Source organism: Vulpes lagopus, chromosome 10 (genome assembly GCF_018345385.1).
Source record: "Vulpes lagopus strain Blue_001 chromosome 10, ASM1834538v1, whole genome shotgun sequence".
In the NCBI taxonomy this organism is placed as follows: Eukaryota; Metazoa; Chordata; class Mammalia; order Carnivora; family Canidae; genus Vulpes; species Vulpes lagopus.
This window is the reverse complement of record NC_054833.1, coordinates 96,728,889-96,746,895: the sequence shown is the minus strand read 5'-3', so window position 1 is coordinate 96,746,895 and position 18,007 is coordinate 96,728,889. Positions and strand designations below refer to the sequence as shown.

The 18,007-nt window shown below is 48.4% G+C and overlaps 1 protein-coding gene across 1 annotated transcript in view; it reads left to right on the top strand.

Moving 5' to 3' along the window:
- Positions 1–459: 459 nt before the first annotated feature.
- PLCG2 (phospholipase C gamma 2) overlaps positions 460–18,007 on the top strand; it is a 150,416-nt gene continuing 132,868 nt past the window's right edge. Inside the window, exon 1 of the mRNA XM_041771700.1 lies at positions 460–2,780. Coding sequence (XP_041627634.1) covers positions 2,588–2,780 — 193 coding nt within the window. The 5' untranslated portion in view covers positions 460–2,587. The remainder of the gene's footprint in view (positions 2,781–18,007) is intronic.

Genomic DNA, 18,007 nt, shown 5'->3' with positions numbered 1-18,007 from the left:
CCCAGGATCACGACCTAAGCCAAAGGCAGGCGCCCAACTGCTGAGCCACCCAGGTGTCCCCTGCCACAGGATTCTGAGTTCAGAAGGCAGGTGTTGACAGAGTTGGGATTCAGACCAGGGTTCTGAATCCTGGTGCTGCCATGTTTGTGTGTGACCTTGATCACCTAACTTCCCCTCTCAGGACTTGGGTTTTCACCTCTGGCAGTTCTCACTGAGATAAAGGAGATGAACCAGGTACAGCAGGTGCTGGCACTTGGGGAAAGCCATAAACAGCTCACCTGTCTGGGATTGGCCTCAGGCACCTGGCTCAGCCCGTAGTCCTGGATTACAGGGTGATGAGGCAGGAGGCTCCTCTCAGCCTGTGGCACACTCTACCAGTCCTGCTGCTGGGCCTTTACTTAGGCCTGTTCCTCTGATCAGAACCTTGTTCCTTCCTGCTTCACCTTTTAAAAAGATCGGGTTCAGATGCCCTCTTCCAGAAGCTTCGTCTGACCTCTTTGGGTAGGAGTTGAGCGCACAGGTCTGATTCCAGGTGGGCAGAGAACAGGTGTAATTCATGGTTTTATCTCCAGCTGCGAGATACCTATGGAGCTGCCTTTGGTGATGGGCATGAGCGGGAGTGGGGGGGGGCAAAGGGTAAGGCTGGGGCCTCTCCCCATTATCCCTCATTTGCATATCAGTCCCCAGCACCCCTGCTGGCACAGAGGAGGCACCTGCATGTCGAACAAATGGCTGATGACTATCCTGTGAGGCCCCTCTAAGAGTTGGGGGCCTGTCCGTGCACTAGCTTTCCAACCTTCCAGTGCCCTGGGAGGCTGGTGGTAGCCCCATTTTGCAGATGAGGGACCTGAGGCCCTGATTTTGAGTGGCCTGACAGGAGGCTGTTGGAAAGTGGACGCAGAGTGAGGGCCTGCCTGGCCCTGGCTGGACACCTGCCTCTCTATGGAGCAACAGCGTGGGCTCCTGATCCTGTGGGATTTGGAGGGTGGGGAGGAGATAAGATGCACAGGACAATGGATGTAGCTAAATCTGAGGAGTACTGACCTTGCATTTTTTTTTTATTTTGTAAGATTTTATTTATTTATTTGAGAGAGAGAGCGCACAAGTGGGCAGAGGGAGGAGCAGACTCCTGCTGAGCAGGGAGCCTGACTCAGCTCCATCCCAGGACCCTGAGGTCATGACCTGAGCCAAAGGCAGACATTGAACCTACTGAGCCCCCCAGGCACCCCACATCATTGTTTCAAGGGCCTCAAGATACACTATTTGGTTTAATCCTTCCAAGAGCCTTGGAGGTTTCTATAATCTGTCTTCTCCTTTACAAGTGTGGAAATATGGCTCAGGAGTGGAGGAGGGTCTACAAAGTCTCCCATTGGACTCCCCTCTGCAGAGTAAGGGCTCGGGCTATGGCTGAAGCAGGCTGGTCAGAGAGGTTGACATGATGTCATCCTGTTTGAAAGGTGTCTTTTAGCTACTGCTCTGTGCTGGTCTGTTGGGGGCTGGGGTGGAATCAGGAGACCAGGTAGACGATTAGAATTGTCCAGGTCTGAGATCCTGGGAGGAGCCAGCCACCTGGGAAGAGGTGTTGCATTTGCTGATGGATTGGATGTAGATGTGAGGACAGCCAGACAAGGAAGCCTTGAGAATTTGGGGCCTGGAACGTCTCTGTGTGTGGGCATGTGCGATGTTCCAGAACACCTGCTGCACACTGAGCGGGATGCCAGGTGCCCTGCTAGTGGCGTTGTGCTTTTAGGATCCCTTACCATCCCAACAGGCCCATTTGCTTTCTTTAATAAAGATTTTATTTATTCGTGAGAGACAGAGAGGGGCAGAGACACAGGCAGAGGGAGAAGCAGGCTCCATGTAGGGAGCCCGATGTGGGACTGGATCCCAGGACCCTGGGATCACACCTTGAGCCGAAGGGAGACACTCAACCACTAAGCCACCCAGGTGCCCCTAACAAGCATCTAGAAGAGATGGGACTGAAGCTTTTGGAGATTCTCCAGCCTGCCCAGGGCCACACACCAGACTTGAACTTGAGGATGCTGGGCCCTGATATTTTCTGTCCTTTTGGCTCCATTTCAGCACAGAGATCTCCCCAGACACATTCTGAAGTGGCTTAATAGGACTTTTTTTTTGTTCCCAGCTTCACTTGGGGAGTAAGGGGATGCTGAGGAAAATCTAGGCAGGATAGAAAAGGATGTTGGGGGTGGGGAGTAGGGCCAGTGGGCTGCTTTGGCTATTCAAATATTCTGCTGCATGGGAGTGTGTGGGGAGGGTAGAGGTCACTGCCAGACCAGGGTGATTTGGTTATTCAAAGCCAGGATAACAGTTCAGTCACTGAGGTCAGGGGGGCTCCTCCCATACCTCCACTTCTATTTAAACCTCTGGGTGTCCTACCTGGGTTGTCCGAGTGGTCAAGGGTTCCTCCGCCACAAGAACCATTCTTCCACAATTCCTCCTGATGGGCATGAGACAGGGTTTTGGCTGTTAGCTGATCCCCCCCCACTAGTTAACAAAAACCAATTCACTTCTTTATTCTGCCCCTGCAGCGTCCTCTTCCCTCACTGCTCCCCCCATTCTGCCAACAATGACTGCCCTGGTCCACGTGGACAGCCTTCCGGAATACGAGAAGAGTCAGATCAAGAGAGCCCTAGAGCTGGGCACTGTGATGACGGTGTTCAGCTTCCGCAAGTCCACCCCAGAGCGGAGGACCGTCCAGGTGATCATGGAGACGCGCCAGGTGGCCTGGAGCAAGACAGCCGACAAGATCGAGGGCTTCTGTGAGTACCCTTGAGCCCTGGCGCCGGCACCTGTCCCCTTCCTGCCTTCACTTATCGCGCTTGATCCCTTCCCTTCTTCTGGAAATGCAAGTGTGGCCATTCTGTCTGGGTCTCTGATGGGGTTTAGAGTAGGTGGGGGAAGTCCAGCCAGCAGCATCCTGGTGATGTAACGGAGACCTGCGTGGGCCAACTTGGAAGTGACGTTGAGGCGGCTCACCTGGGCCAGCAGGGGTGCGTGTGCTCCCTGCCTGATGGCATCGGGAACCCTTTAGTCTGCCCCCTTAACAGCTTATGACGGAGCTGCAGAAACTCCTGGCTTGGTAGCCAAATGCCTGTTTTGTCTTACCATGAACCACAGAATGAGAGGCCTTTACTTTTGTTCCATGTGGACCGAGCACATCACTGAGGATTCTGTAGCTTTTAAATGAAGCTCTGGTCCTGGGGGTGGCGTCTTCTTTCCCCACCCGCCTTAGATTGGGCAATTGGTTCAGTTCCTAAAGTTTCTAAGACTGTTTTTCACAGAGTAAGGAGGCTTAAGCAATTTTCACTTGCAGAGACTTGCTTTAATTTGCTTTTTAAAAATGGACTCTTTTTTTTTTTTTAAAAGTCAATTTGATTGAAAAATTGAAATATACACGTGGAAAGAAACCAAACAATTCATTGATAAATGTCTCTCCTCCCCAGCCCCACCCTGGGCCCTGCAGCCAACTCATTACCTAGTTCTTCTGTCTTCAGAGTATTCTGTGCTTGTGTGACACGCAGGTCCTGTTTTTCGCACGAATGAGTCCCTACTGCTTACACATCTGCACCTTGATTTCTTTTTTTAGTGATTATTTGGAGACGGTTCTGATCCACACTTGGGTCTTCCTGATTCTTTCACAGCCACGTAGCTTCCGGCTGTCCTTAAGGGTCTGATCCCTGGAGAGGGACGTTCGGGTTCTTTACGGTCTTTTGCTATTAGCTACAGCAACTATACTTGCATTCTTCCCTTTTTTATTTTTATTTTTTGATAACAGCCCTATTGAGATAGAATTCACATACTATACAATTCACCCACTGAAAATGGACAATTCAGTGGTTTTTAGTGTATTCACAGATCTGTGCAACCAGCTACCACCTCAATCAATTTTAGAACTGTTTCATCCCCTCAAAAACAAACCCTATCCCTGATAGCCCTTGCCCTCCTCTCCTGCCCTAAGCAACCATGAGTCTTCTGTCTCCATTGATTGTCCTGTTCTGGACATTTCCTATAAATGGAATTCTGTAATATGAGGCCTTTGGTGTCTGGCTTCATTCACTTAGTGTGATGTTGCCAAGGTTCATCCACATTGTAGCGTATGTCAGTACATTGTTCCTTTGTTTGGTCGAATAATACAACATTGTATGGGTTTTCCATAATTTGTTTATTTGTTCATTGATGGACATTGGGTTGTTTCTACTTGGCTACTGTGAATTGTGCTGCCCTGAGCATTCATGTACAAGTGTGTTTCCATTTTTCTTGGGCATTTGCCTAGGAGTGTAATTGCTGGGTCATATGGTAACTATGTTTAATTATCTTAGGAACTGCCAGACTATTTTCAAAGTGGTTATAGCATTTTACGTTCCCACCAGCAGTGTGTGGGTTATCCTTGCCTGCTTTTAGTCTAACATGAACAGAACCCGAAGGACAGCTTCCTGTAAGTGTTACTTCTGAGTGAAAGGGCCCTTTGGCAGCACCCCTCAAAAGCCCAGGAGGTACCTGTTCCCAGATTTTAATCCATGCTGCTGTAGGGTTCTGAACTTGGCCATCCACAGGTGACTTAGCTTCATTTGATTTCTTTTTTTTTTTTTTTTTAAGATTTTATTTATTCATGAGAGACAGAGAGAGGCAGAGATATAGGCAGAGGGAGAAGCAGGCTCCCCACGGGGAATGCGATGCAGGACTCAATCCAGGACTCCAGGGTCATGTCCTGAGCTGAAGGCAGATGCTCAACCACTGAGCCACCCAGGTGTTCCATGATTTCTTATCATGAATCAGATTAAACTGCATTCCAAAAGGTTTCTCCTGGCTTTGGAGCCAGGCAGGTCTCTGGTGGCTCAGAGCCAGAGGCCCTGCTTTGAAAATGCCCATGTACATAAGCAGCCCACTTTCCTTCCAGTTTTGCATGCATTTGGCCACACTTGACCTCCCAGGTGGCCCAGAAACCTGTTGGAGCTGGGGTGCGGGTGGGGGCCTGCAGGGTGTAGAAGGGGCGCTCATGGTAAATGCAGGCATGCCATAGTGAGAGTGGACAGTGGGTCCCAAGCCCAGCTGATAATCAGAACTACCTGGGGGTTTTTAAAAGCACAAGCTACTGGAACCTTTTTGTGAAGCTCACTCGAAGGGGCATGAGATGGGATTTTGGCTCCTGAAATCCATGTCCTGTAGTTTCTCTCCCTTCAGTTAACTCAGTGGATTTCTGCCCTCCCTGGAGAGGCTGAGGATGGCTGTCATTCACTAGGTGGTTTGGAACTCAGTAATTTTATTTTATTTTATTATTTTATTTTATTTTTTTATTGATTATTTGAAGATTTTATTTATTTATTAATGAGTGACACACAGAGAGAGAGGCAGACACAGGCAGAGAGAGAAGCAGGCTCCATGCAGGGAGCCTGATGCGGACTTGATCCTGGGACTCCAGGTTCACGCCCTGAGCCAAAGGCAGAACCTCAACCACTGAGCCACTCAGGTGTCCCTCTATCTGTGTTTTTCTGAGCTAAACCTGGCCCCTCATTTTCTTCACTATGACCTCAGATGGCACATACTCTAATGTATCCATTCTTTGATTTTACACCTGAGTGATCGTCTGGGTATAAAACTCTCAGGTCCCTGGAACTCAATATTTTAATAAGCTAGGTTATAATAATTATATTATTATAATATAGTTAGTAGTCCTGATAATTAGCTAGGTTTGGTATATGCTGCTCTTGAGACTTCCATCCATCCTGCCATCCCTCTTTCCTTCCATATTTGAATGTGGAATCTGCCAGGCACTGTCCTAGGTACTGAAGACATGGCAGTGATGTCATAGACTCCGATCCTCATGGAGCCCACACTATTGCACAAGGTACAAGCAGCATGGGGTTTGACTTCATGCACTATTTGAGGAGCTTTGCTGTGTGACCATGGGCAAGTTCCACCTGCTTTGTGAGATTTAATTCTCTTATCTCTAGAAAGGGAATAATATTAGTGTCTACCCCACTGGGTTATGGTTGGGAATGAATAAATGAGTTAATATGTCAGAGGAGTTGAACATGGTGCATGGCATGGGATAGGCACTTACCCAGTGGGAACTGCTGCTGTAATTTTTGCCATTGTTGTTGCTAACAATGAGTGGTGCGGGGTGGCAAAATCTTGCTCAGGTGTTTGGACTTTATCCGGAGGGCAGCAGGGATCCACTGAGGGTTTTCAGAAGAGGGATGAGGCGGTCACACTTGCATTTTGGAACATGCACTGGCAGTTCTGTGTGAGGTGGATGTATTCATGGAAAAATGACAGAAAAAGCCAGTTCTGGGGTAAAGAGTTTAGTAACAGTGCTCCCTGACGACTTAGAGAACAAGCCTTCAGGTCCTCGATAGGGACTCTCAGGGCTATATTTCCAACCTGCTGTTGTAAAGGTGACATCCCGAGGGGGACCTTCAAGCCACGGTGTTCCTTCAGGGCTGCTAGGTAGCACAAACATGCAGGTTACTGTGCTGTCTGCTGGCTAGTGTGAGAGGACCATGAGCATTTGGTTTTGGTGGTGTGTGACCTGTGAACAGAAATTATACACCCTCGCTGCCCGTCAGGCCTGGGTAACAGTAGACACTCATGGGTCCTGCTGTCTAAAGCAGTGAGTAGTTCTCAACCAGGGAAATCCTCTCCCAGCCCCCCAGGACCATTTAGCAGTGGCTGGAGATAGTTGTCATAATTGGGGATGGGTGTGTTCCTGGCATCTAGTGGATTAAGGCCGGGGATGCTGCTAAACATCTTAAAATGCACAGGACAGCCTGTACCACAAATAATAATCTAGGACAAGGTGTCAGTAGTGCCGAGATTGAGGAACGCTCAATCTTGGCTTTTGGGTCATGTGCTGCTTTGCTTAGAACCATAAAATGTCAGTGGGTATAATAGGGTCTCTCTTTGAATCCTGTCATGATTGAGCACTTTCATGTGTTCCACCTGTGTTTGCTGTCCTACTGGGTGCTGGACTGCTGGGTGACAGGAAGAAGGGTGGAGCTCCTGCCCTGGTGGGGAACAGACTCAGCACCCAGCCATTGCAGGGTTGTGTGATCAGTACCACAGTGAGGGTCTGGGCTTGGTACTGTGTGAGGAAGGAAGGTTCTTACCCATCTGGGTGTGAGAGCGATGGTCGGGAAGAGGGGGAGGCAGGCTCATGGAGGAGCTTCTTGTGTTGTGAGTTGAAGGAGGAGGCTAGCCAGGTGGCCTGCAGGATGGCCATCCTGAAGTGAGATCAGCAGGTGCCGTTGAATCTAGGCGAGTAGGTTTGTGTGCCAGAGATTTGGGCAGGGCTCACCTGGGTGATTTTACACTTTGTGGTCTGGCCTCAGGCCATTTGGTGGTACTCAGCTGGTATGTCACTTGGTCTGGAAGGTTGTAGAATCTTCACTCCTACATCTGATGCCTTGGTGGTGATGGCCGACTGAGTGCCTACTGCCTGCTAGTCCCAAGGTAGCTTGACTTAACATGATGCTTGGCATCCTCCCAGAAGGTGTGTTCCATGAATCCTATGGCTTGGCCTCAGAAGTCCAGAACGTCCCTTGTCCCAGTTTAGGTCACCGGCTGAGTTGGGTTCAAGAAGTGGCCTGCACGTCTGGGGTGGGAAGGAGCTGGTGGTGGCTGGCCACCACGAGAGCACCTGGACTCCGGATCCAAACTTGTAGCTCAAATCCCCGCTCTGCCACCTACCTAGTAAGTATGTGATCTGAGGCACTCTTTGTCTCATTTCCCCCATCTGTCAAAGTGAGATAATAGCTTCTATCCAATATGAATTTGATGAATTTTACGATAGGCAAGAATTAAGTGAATTTTATGTACTTTTTAAAAAATATGTGGGTGATACTGCATAATTGCAATATAATACAATAGAGGAAAAAAGACACTGGTGGGGAGTCCCTAGGCCTGCCTTCTAATGAAGACTGTGGATCTTAAGCCATTCACCTCTTGGCCATCAGTCTCCCTTTTGTTTTCCAAGAGGGATGGGGAGATGGTGACTGGGATTTCTTCCAGCCCTGGCCTCTGGGAGAGCCTCTGAATATAGAGGGGGAGCTTGTGGGACAGTGGGAGATGCAGTGTGTGGTGTGTGTGTGTGTGTGTGTGTGTGTGTGTGTGTGTGATTTCTCTTTCCTTCCAGGGGCACCAGCTGAGTCTCCAGGTAGAAAGGAGCCCACTTGGGGCCCTTTCTGAGTTAAACTGTTACGGTCCTCCTGCATCTTCTGCATTTGGGAATGTGTCAGGAGCTGACACGGTGCCACCTGTTTGTGGAGTCTGGATAGGGTTGGTGAGGCAATGAGCTGCCTTCGAGGGCGTGGACTGGGCGAGGGCCATCTCAACTGAATAGGTTTGTATCCTGAAATTTTCAGTCGGCGCTTATGCATGTTTTCTCCATCTGCTTATTTTTGGCAAGTTGTGGCTGCCATGAATTGAGGGATTCTCAAAAATAGGAGCTGTTCTGTTTCCCTGGTGTTGGGTTCTTGGCTTGTCTGCCTGGTGATGATGATGGCATTGCCAGTGACAAGAGCTGCCTCTAATGAGTGCTGTCTACTGGTCCGTGTGGAAGCACATCACATGCACCAGCTCATCACCTCCTCATAGTGACCCCAGGAAGCAGGAATTGTACCCATTCTATTTACGAGGACAGAGTCCTGCGGAGTCGAAGGAATGTGCCCAAGGCCACACAGCCACGAACAGGAAATACAATTTGTACTCCTTCTGTGGCCTTCAATGTCTCAAATCTTTTTCCTGCTGTGTTACTTTCTCTTCCTGGGTGCTCTAAGGTGTTTCAGTTCTGTGTGTGATAGAGAAGCACCCTGCCAGGGACCCAAGAACCAAGTTCTGCTCAGAGTTGGTTTTTTACAATGGGGGGGAATGCATCCATTCCTTATGTGTGCAGAGGACACACCGTGCTGGAGATGCCAGGAGATGAGGGGACTTGAAGTGCCCTGGTTAGCAAGGAGATAGGTAGCCAGGAGACTGCATGATGTGGACAGGTGCTGACAGCCAGGGCCAGTGAAATGGTGGAGTTCTGTTTTTTTGGCTAGTTCTGAAATCCATCATGGGGCTTCATAGCCATTTAAAAACAATATTTTTGAAAGATGTTATCAAAATATTTCCAAAACAATGGAGAAGTGGATGTTTTTCCACTGGCATCCTCCATCAAAGAAATCCACATTCCTTCAGTCAAACATCCCATCACAGATAAGATTCAGCCAGTGTGGGCACCTGGGTGGCTCACTGGTTGAACGTCTGCCTTTGGCTCAGGGTGTGGTCCTGGGGTCCTGGGATCGAGTCCTGCATCGGGCTCCCTGCTGGGAGCCTGCTTCTCCCTCTGCCTATGTCTCTGTGTCTCTCTCTATGTCTCTCATGAGTAAATAAATAAAATCTTTAAAAATTTTCAGCCAATGTCCTCAGTATTTATGAACTTATTTGTTGATTTAGATGTGTAGTTATGGTACACAACAGCACAGACACCAGAGCCCAAGTGCCGGGGGTCCAATCCCAGCCCTGCCGCTCAGATGGGGTATGATTTTGGGCCATTTGTCATCTCTTTGTGTCTCACACTTGTAAAAAAAACCAATGAAAGAGCCAATTGCACTAGATTTTTTGGGAACATTAAGTGAATACATGTGAAATGGTTTCAACACTGCTGAGCGCTGTGGAGGCAGGTGCTCAAGTATTAGCTGCTCTTGTCATCCTTGTCATGATCATTGTCATTGTCTCATCAAACATAAAGGCAAATGGTATGGTAGAAAGGATGATATAAATATTAGAATTTCCACTAACGTGGTGGAAAATCACATGGTGATTTTCCTTTCTGGTTCCCTTCTGGGGTATATATTCTCCATGATAGAGACTGCTGGTATGAAAAACAGAATTGACCTTTTTCTTCTTCTTCTTCTTCTTCTTCTTCTTCTTCTTCTTTCTTCTTTCTTCTTTCTTCTTTCTTCTTTCTTCTTTCTTCTTTCTTCTTTCTTCTTTCTTCTTTCTTTCTTCTTCTTCTTTTTTTTTTTTTTAAGATTTTCATGAGTGTGGGTGGAGGTGGGGGAGGGGAACAGAAGGAGAGGGACAGGCAGATTCCGTGTTGAGCATAGAGCCCGATGCGGGGCTGGATCTCAAAATACTGAGATCATGACCTGAGCTGAAATCGAGAGTCAGACACTTAACCATCTGAGCCACCCAGGTGCCCCGACCCTTTTATTATTGATATTGATTCAGACCTGCCTATATGCTGGATGGTTGAGGAATTGGCTTCTGTGATTGTTGTTTCAAGGGTGTTCTGTCCTGAATGATGATCACTTGATGTTCTTAGAATTTGTTTCTTTGTTGATTTAGGAAATACTCAAAGAGGACTCAGTGTGTGTTGGGTGTTACACTTGTCCCTGGGGATAAAGTGGTGAACAAGACTGTGGAGATTGAGGGTGGGGCTCTCCTGCCTGGCAGTACCACTATCTCCTAAAACATGAGGCCACCTCAGGATCGTCTGTCCAGCCAGCATTCAGGGGAAGAGGGAGAGTAGAAGATGCCTTAGAGGTTTTTGTGGGCCAGTCCTACAAGTTGGAAGGTGCCCAACTTCCACTGACCAGAACGTGGCATGTGACCAGCTGCAAAGGAGGCTGGGAAATATGGCCAACCTGTGTGCCATTAAGAATGGGAAATAGGTTTGGTGGGCATCTTCTGGGTTCTTCATGGTCCCTAATTTTGGAGAGGGGGCAGATGTGGCTATAGGAACTCCACTGATGACTAGAGACTAGAATGAATAGGGGCTTGGTTGCGGGGTAGGGGGTGTGTGTTCTTGGAGGAATTCAAGAAAATGAACAACCTTACCCTATTAGTGGGCCTCATGGGAAGGGAAGGCGGTGGCTCTGTGGACTCTCCCATCCTGTCTGTGACAACAGCCACTGTGGTAGCTTCTCTCCATGGATAGATCTTCCTTAAGCTTCCTTGCAGCCATGGCTAGATCCTCCCCAGCAAGGCCTTCCTCCCTCCTGACTCACTGTGCAGGGGGCTCCTCCCTGAAACCTGAGGTGTCCCATCCTCCCAGGGATGGGCCCCTCCAGGAGACCTGTGATGGGTTGGGTCTGTTGGAGCCAGTGCACAGGCATCTGTAAAATGGGAAGGATGGTAGTGCCTGCCTTACAGGGTTGTTAGGATCAGATGTGCTCCTGTGCTCTTAGGCGCCGGGGAAGCGCTCTGTAAGGTTTGCTCTTGTTATTATGGCTCATGCTTTTTCCTGGTCTCTTGCAAGTGCATCTCCTGAATTCCCTATTCCACACAGCCAGGCCTCCCCTTCGAAGACCTTATGCCTGCCGAGTTAGGTGTGCTTGGTCTGCCTCGGTGTTCCCAGGGCTGTGGAGCGTGGACATGGGTCTCCTTATCTGGCTTTTGGGAAACTAGGAGTCCCGCCTCAGAACTCCACCTGGCTGTTGGTGAGGAAAGGAGAGGCGGCTGGAGTGTGGGTACATTCCACTCTGAGAAGCCAGAGGGCCGGGTGCAGGGAGCATCTTGCGTGTCTGCACGCCTTGGGATGAAGGTGTACCCGACTTTGTGTAATTAGAGGCTCCTGAATAGTTTGTCCCATCTCTTGTGGGTGTCTAGGGAGGGAGCAGTTACAAGCAGTCCCTTTGTGAATCCTTTTATAAGCTCCAATCCACTGCCCACCATCCAGCGGATTTTAGAGATAAGAATGCATTTTCACGTATCAGGGTAGCAAAGTGGCATGTCTTGTTTTGTCTTGGAAGAGATGTAAGTGCTGTGCAGTTTGAAGTTGAAGCCAGAAATCCTGGTGTCGGCTTTTGTTGCCCTCTGGCGATGCCTGACTGGGAGCCAGGCCCTCCGTGGTCCTCAGCCTAGACTGTGAGCTCTGGGAGGCAGACACCTGTTTGTCCAGAGGACCAGCAAGGACTCCCAGCACCCTGCTTGTGCCCAGCCCACGGTGGGTGCTTCACAGATATGTGACCAGTGGACGAATCAGAGAAGGACCTAGATGCCCCTGCCTGCCTTTTTCTCCCCAGAGATGGTAGGATCCAGTGTTAAGATAGGGCGTCTCTATGGCAACTTCCTTTTTGGCCACACACACAGCATTTCCGGTCTTGGCCTTGTGCTTGCTGGCTGCTTGGCCCTGAGCACTCCATGCCTCCATGCCTCTCATGAGAGAGATGGGATGATGGCAGAGCTTCCTGGAAGGATACTTGGGAAGATTAAATTTGTCAATGTATGCAGCATGCCTGGTATGTACTTGACTAGGGGTGTCTCATGCTCCTGCTGCCCTGAAGGCCTGTCACTGCCTGCATTTGGGTGTTCTGGAAAGCATTCAAGGGGCCATATTGTGGCCCATACACTGCGGACACAACCTCCTGCTGTTTGTGCATGCAGGGGGCCTTTTGGGGTTAAGGTCTCTCGGATTCCAGCCTTGGGTGGGCCAGTAGCCCTGGCCTTTCTCCCCTGGGGCTGGGGAGGCCTGTGGCTGGGGAAGAGGAGCGTCAATAAGTGGTGCTGTTTTGGAAACAGAATTGGTGATATTGCCAGTTTAGAGCAGAGGGGCCTTTCCCACTCACCCAGCACACTAGAAAAAGCTTTCATCTAGAAAAAGCTTTCATCTGACCTGAGTCATGCAGGGATCCAGGGGTGGCAGAGGGCTTTGGGGGGTGAGGTATCTAGTGTGTGAAGGATTCTGTGGTGAGGAAAGGACAAAGAACACGGGTACTTTGTAATTTGTAGAACGGAGACTGGCAAAATTAGTGTCCACACAGCATGATAGAGATGGGAAGAGAAGACCCTGTAGGGCACATGGTGAGGGGATGGGGGTGGGATGCCAGCCTCAGGACTGGCGGTCTGCGGGATGTCATTGGCAGCTGTCCCCTCCCCATCATGCCCAGCCAATCCAGGCTACTCCTGGCCTGCTGCCAGCCTCTGCTTGTAGGCCTGGAGTCTGCCTGGAGGAGGAGGACCTGTGTCCCTGGAGAACTAAGATGGTTGAGCATGAGTGGTAGGCCAGTTTCCTGCTGAAGACCACTCTGAGCTGATCCCTTCTGACCTCATTGTATTTGCCCTGATTAAAATAACTCTGATTTTGTTCTCCTTGAAGAACTAACATGTATTCATTAGCAGAAACATCTTTAACTACATCTGGGTGATGGTGACAGCCCCTTCCCCCAACCCAGAGGCATGTATGTTAATACTTGATCTACACCATTCCAGATTTTTTTTTTTTTTGGCAAGACCTAGATACATTTTTATAAAAGGCAACCCTTTTGCAATATTCTTTTCCATTTTGTGCTGTATTGTAACCACTTCTTATTGTAAGCTGTTCTCTTACGGCCTGACTGCCTGGGCTCAGATCTTGTTGCTGCAGGATGTGAGGGCGATCTGGCTGCGACATCTGTCACCCCATTGATCGCCAGGGTTGATTCGGCTGATCTGGCTGGCTAGGCGGGTGTCCCCTTCCTCCCTCACCGCTCCATGTGCGTCCCTCCCGAAGCTGCGCGCTCGGTCGAAGAGGACGACCATCCCCGATAGAGGAGGACCGTTCTTCGGTCAAGGGTATACGAGTAGCTGCGCTCCCCTGCTAGAACCTCCAAACAAGCTCTCAAGATCTTGTTGCTGCTACTTAAAATGTTAATGACCATGGAAAGTTGGCTTCTAGTTGTACCCATCTACAAAGTGGGATCATAATAGAGCCTGCCTTAGGGGATTCTCATGGGGATTAGGTAAGCGAATTATGTCACACTTCAGGGTAGAGCCTCACAAGTATCCCAGTGCACCCAGAAAGTTAGCTGCTGCTGCTGCTGGTGGTGGTGGTGATGATGGTGGTGGTGGTGGTGATGATGACGGTGGTGGTGGTGGTGAGGACAGTGATTCCTATATACTCTGGTAACCAGAATAAAGTCCCCCCTTCCCACCCCAAGATGTCCCCATCCTGATCGCTAGGATGTGTGACAACATTATCCTGGATGGCAGAAGGCTCCCTACAGATGCTCCCCACAGATATGGCAGAAGGCTCCCTACAGATGTGGTTCAGTTAAGAATCTTGAGATGAGGAAATGATTCTGGATTATGTGGGTGCGCCTGATGTAATCACAATGGTCCTTGTAAGTGAAAGACCAAGGAAGGAGGGTCAGAGTCTGAGAAGGAGATGTGATGACAGAGCAGAGGTCAGAGAGGTTAAATTAGTCACTTTGAAGGGGGGGGGGGTTCCATGAGCCATCCACAGGCTACCTCCAGAAGCTGGAGGAGGCACAGGAATGGATCCTCCCATAGAGCCCTTGGAAGGAAGAGAGCCCTCCTGGCACCTTGATTTTAGCCCCATCAAACCCATACTTGACTTCTGGCCTGTGCAACTGTAAGACAATAAATGTGTGTTGTCCTAAGTCACTAAGTTTGTGGCGATTTGTTATAGCAGCCATAGGAAATGAGTACATCCTTCTTTCTAACTTAGACAAATCATATTTGCTTTGGATCTATGTTTTTTAATAAATATTATACATATAGATTAGTCCTTATGTATACCTCTTCCTCCATAGAGAAACTAGAGAAACTTTGATAATTATTCCCATGTGTATTTTTTTACATTTCAAAAAATTTAATCTTTAATTGGCATATAATCTGTTATTTTAACTGCCCTTAGGTTTCACTCCATGTCTCCTAATAGGACACCTGTCCAATATTTTTTTTTAATTTTTTATTTATTTATGATAGTCACAGAGAGAGAGAGAGAGAGAGGCAGAGACACAGGCGGAGGGAGAAGCAGGCTCCATGCACCGGGAGCCTGATGTGGGATTCGATCCCGGGTCTCCAGGATCGCGCCCTGGGCCAAAGGCAGGCGCCAAACCGCTGCGCCACCCAGGGATCCCCTGTCCAATATTTTTTTTAAAAGATTTTATTTATTATGAGACATGCACAGAGAGTCAGAGACCTAGGCAGAGGGAGAAGCAGGCTCCATGCAGCCCGATGTGGAACTCGATCCCAGGATCCCAGGATCACACCCTGAGCCAAAAGCAGACTTTCAACCACTGAGCCACCCTGGTGCCCTGACACCTGACCTTTAGATGATGGTTATTTTGGTTTCCCTTTGGTGGAAATCTTTCTAAGCACATGCCTTCTGTTTTGTTTTAAATGGCTATAACCTTTCCACCTTATCTTTTTATTTTTATATTTTTTAGTCAATTTTCTATTTTTGGATATCACGTAGCTTATGATTTTGCTATGTCAGATATGGATCCTGGCAGTATTTTTAGTGCTGACCGTTGGGCATGTCCCTGGTAATTTCCATAGGATAAATTTCGAGAAGAATTTGTGGGAGGAAGGGAAGGCTGTGTATTGGGCTCTGGGCACAGTGTTCTGTGGTCCGCAGGAAGGCTGTACTGATTTGTATGTGCACCCACCACCCTTGCTAGCATCCGGGCATCTGTCAGCTTTTGTATCTTTTACAGATGTGAAAATCACAGGCAGCGGGGGGCGGGGTGGTGGTGTCTCGTGAGTGTTGTGCTTCCCTCTCCTAGTTGGGCATTTGTTCTGTCCTAGGCTGTGAAACCAGCAGTGTGGTGCCGCTGGTGGGTAAAGGACGTGGATCTCACTGTGGTATCGACAAGACCACTTGGGACAGTGGTAGGCGAACTTGGGAGCCCTTCCTGTGGGTCGAGGCTGCTGACAGGTGCTCATTCAACCCATGCAGCAACCCTGTTAGCATGTAGTTCCAGTTGTTCTGATTGCTCAGCTCGTGTTTGCGTGTCTCAGGCCATCTTCTGGGATGGATTTCATGTTCTTTTCCTTTCTTGAGAAGAAGGCTTTGAAGGACCTTCCACTTTGGAATTGGCTCCACAGGTGTGTTACTGCAGAGAGCTACCAGATTTAGGGCTGCCAAGAGGAGGCTGGATTCAGATTCCCTGAAGCAGGTGGCATCTTGTTTGTCTCTATTTCTAGCATGAGTGCTCCCAGTAGGTGCTCAGTTAATGTGTGCCATTGAGCTACTATTTTCTTTTTCTTTCTTGTTTTTTTTTTTAAAGAAGGAATCTACTTTTTTAAAAAAAGATTTTATTTATTTATTCATGAGAGATGAAGAGACACAGGCAGAGGGAGAAGCAGACTCCTCTAGGGGAGCCCCATGTGGGACTCTATCCCAGGACCCGGGAACCACACCCTGAGCTGAAGGCAGATGTTCAACCGCTGAGCCATCCAGGCGTCCCTCTACTTTCTGTTTCTATAGATTTGCCTTGTCTAGACATTTTATAGAAATGGAATCATAACGGGTAGCTTTTTGCATCTGACTTCTTTGTTTTTACATCACGTTGAGGCTCATCCATGTTGTAGTGTGGATCATTACTCCATTCCTTTCTGTGGCTGAGTACTGTTCCATAGTTAGGACAGACCACATTTTCTTTACCTGTGTCGTCACTCGATGGACCTTTTGGTTGTTTCTACTTTCTGGCTGTCACCAGTAATGCTGCTGTGAACGTGTGTGGACAGATTTTTGGGGAAATAGGTTTTCACTCATTGGGTATATACCTGAAAGTGGACTTGCTCGGTCACTCATAACTCTGTGTTTTCTTATTTGAGGGGCAGCCAGCCTGTTCTCCACAGTGGCTGCCCCATCTTACATTCTCTACAGCAGTGCGTGAGAGCTTCAGTTTGTCTGCCTCTTTGCCAACACTTATTATTGTCAGTGTTTTTGATGATAGGACCTCCTCCCCGGTAGAATGGCTATCTCTTTGTAGCTCTGATTTGCATTTCCCAGGTGGCTCCTGTTCTATAAGTAGAGCTCCTCATATCCCAACAAATACTTTCTTTTGGCAATATGTGGTTTTGCTTTCACTTTCTTGGGGCTGGCGTTGTCGCATGGGTGCTTACCTTGGGGTGAGCTTCATGAGAAGCACATGGACATAGACGTCAGTCAACAGGGATGTGATTCCCAGCTTAAGTCTAGAATTATAAACGTTACCTATTACCTTTGTTTTGGGGAGGACCAAAGGACTGTTTTATGAAGGTGGTAGCTCATCTGAGTTGCCTTAGTAAATGTTCAAGATCACTTGGATGCTCTGGGTGAGGTGTGGCATAGATTTTCCTTCATTTCAAGGTTTAATACCTTGGCCTGGATTTTTAGCTTCCCTCCTCACTTCCTGGCTTGAGCCCCTCCACCTCCTGTTTGGCCACCAGCCATCCCCTGAGAGGAAACAGAATCAGGAGGCACTGCTGCCATAGTGATTATTACATTTGTTGAGAATGTACCATGAGCCACCATTGTGCTGAGCACTGCAAGCACATGTGTATCCACTTGACCATGTGTATGGATATTTACGTATAGTTTGCAGTCATCACATTAAGCCTGTGACTTAGGCCTTGTACTGGTGAATTAAGTGAGCTTGAGTGGCTGGCACAAGGTTATCAAGCTTTTTTAGAGGAACTACATCAGGCCAGTCCTGTGCAATAAAAACTTCAGGTTGAGAGATTGAAAAGACAAGCCACAGACTGGGAGAAAATGTTTGCAAAACACATGGCTGATAAAGGGCTTGTTTCCAAAACAAAGAGCTCTTAAAAACACACCTGGGAGTGGCACCTGGGTGGCTCAGTTGGTTAAACCTCTGCCTTTGGCTCAAGTCATGATCCCAGGGTTCTGGGATCAAGCCCTGTGTTGGACTTCTTGGTCACCAAGGAGCCTGCATTTCCCTCTGTTCCTCACCCCACTCATGCTCTTTCTCTCTTCCTCTCTCTTTTGCAAATAAAAAAATCTAAAAAATAAAACACAACAGGAAAACAACCCAGCTAAAAAATGAGCAACAGATCTGAACGGACATTTTATTCCTTCTTCCCCCATCCCACCCACCTCTCTATTCTGTAGCCAAACTGGCTACTTCTAGACCAGCGCTGTCCAGAAGACACAGGATGTGAACTACCAATACCAGCCATGTGTATAGTTTTAAATTCCTAGTTACCACATTTAAAAAGGTACAAAGAAAAACAGTGAGGAGTACCTGGGTGGCTCAGTGGTTGAGCATCT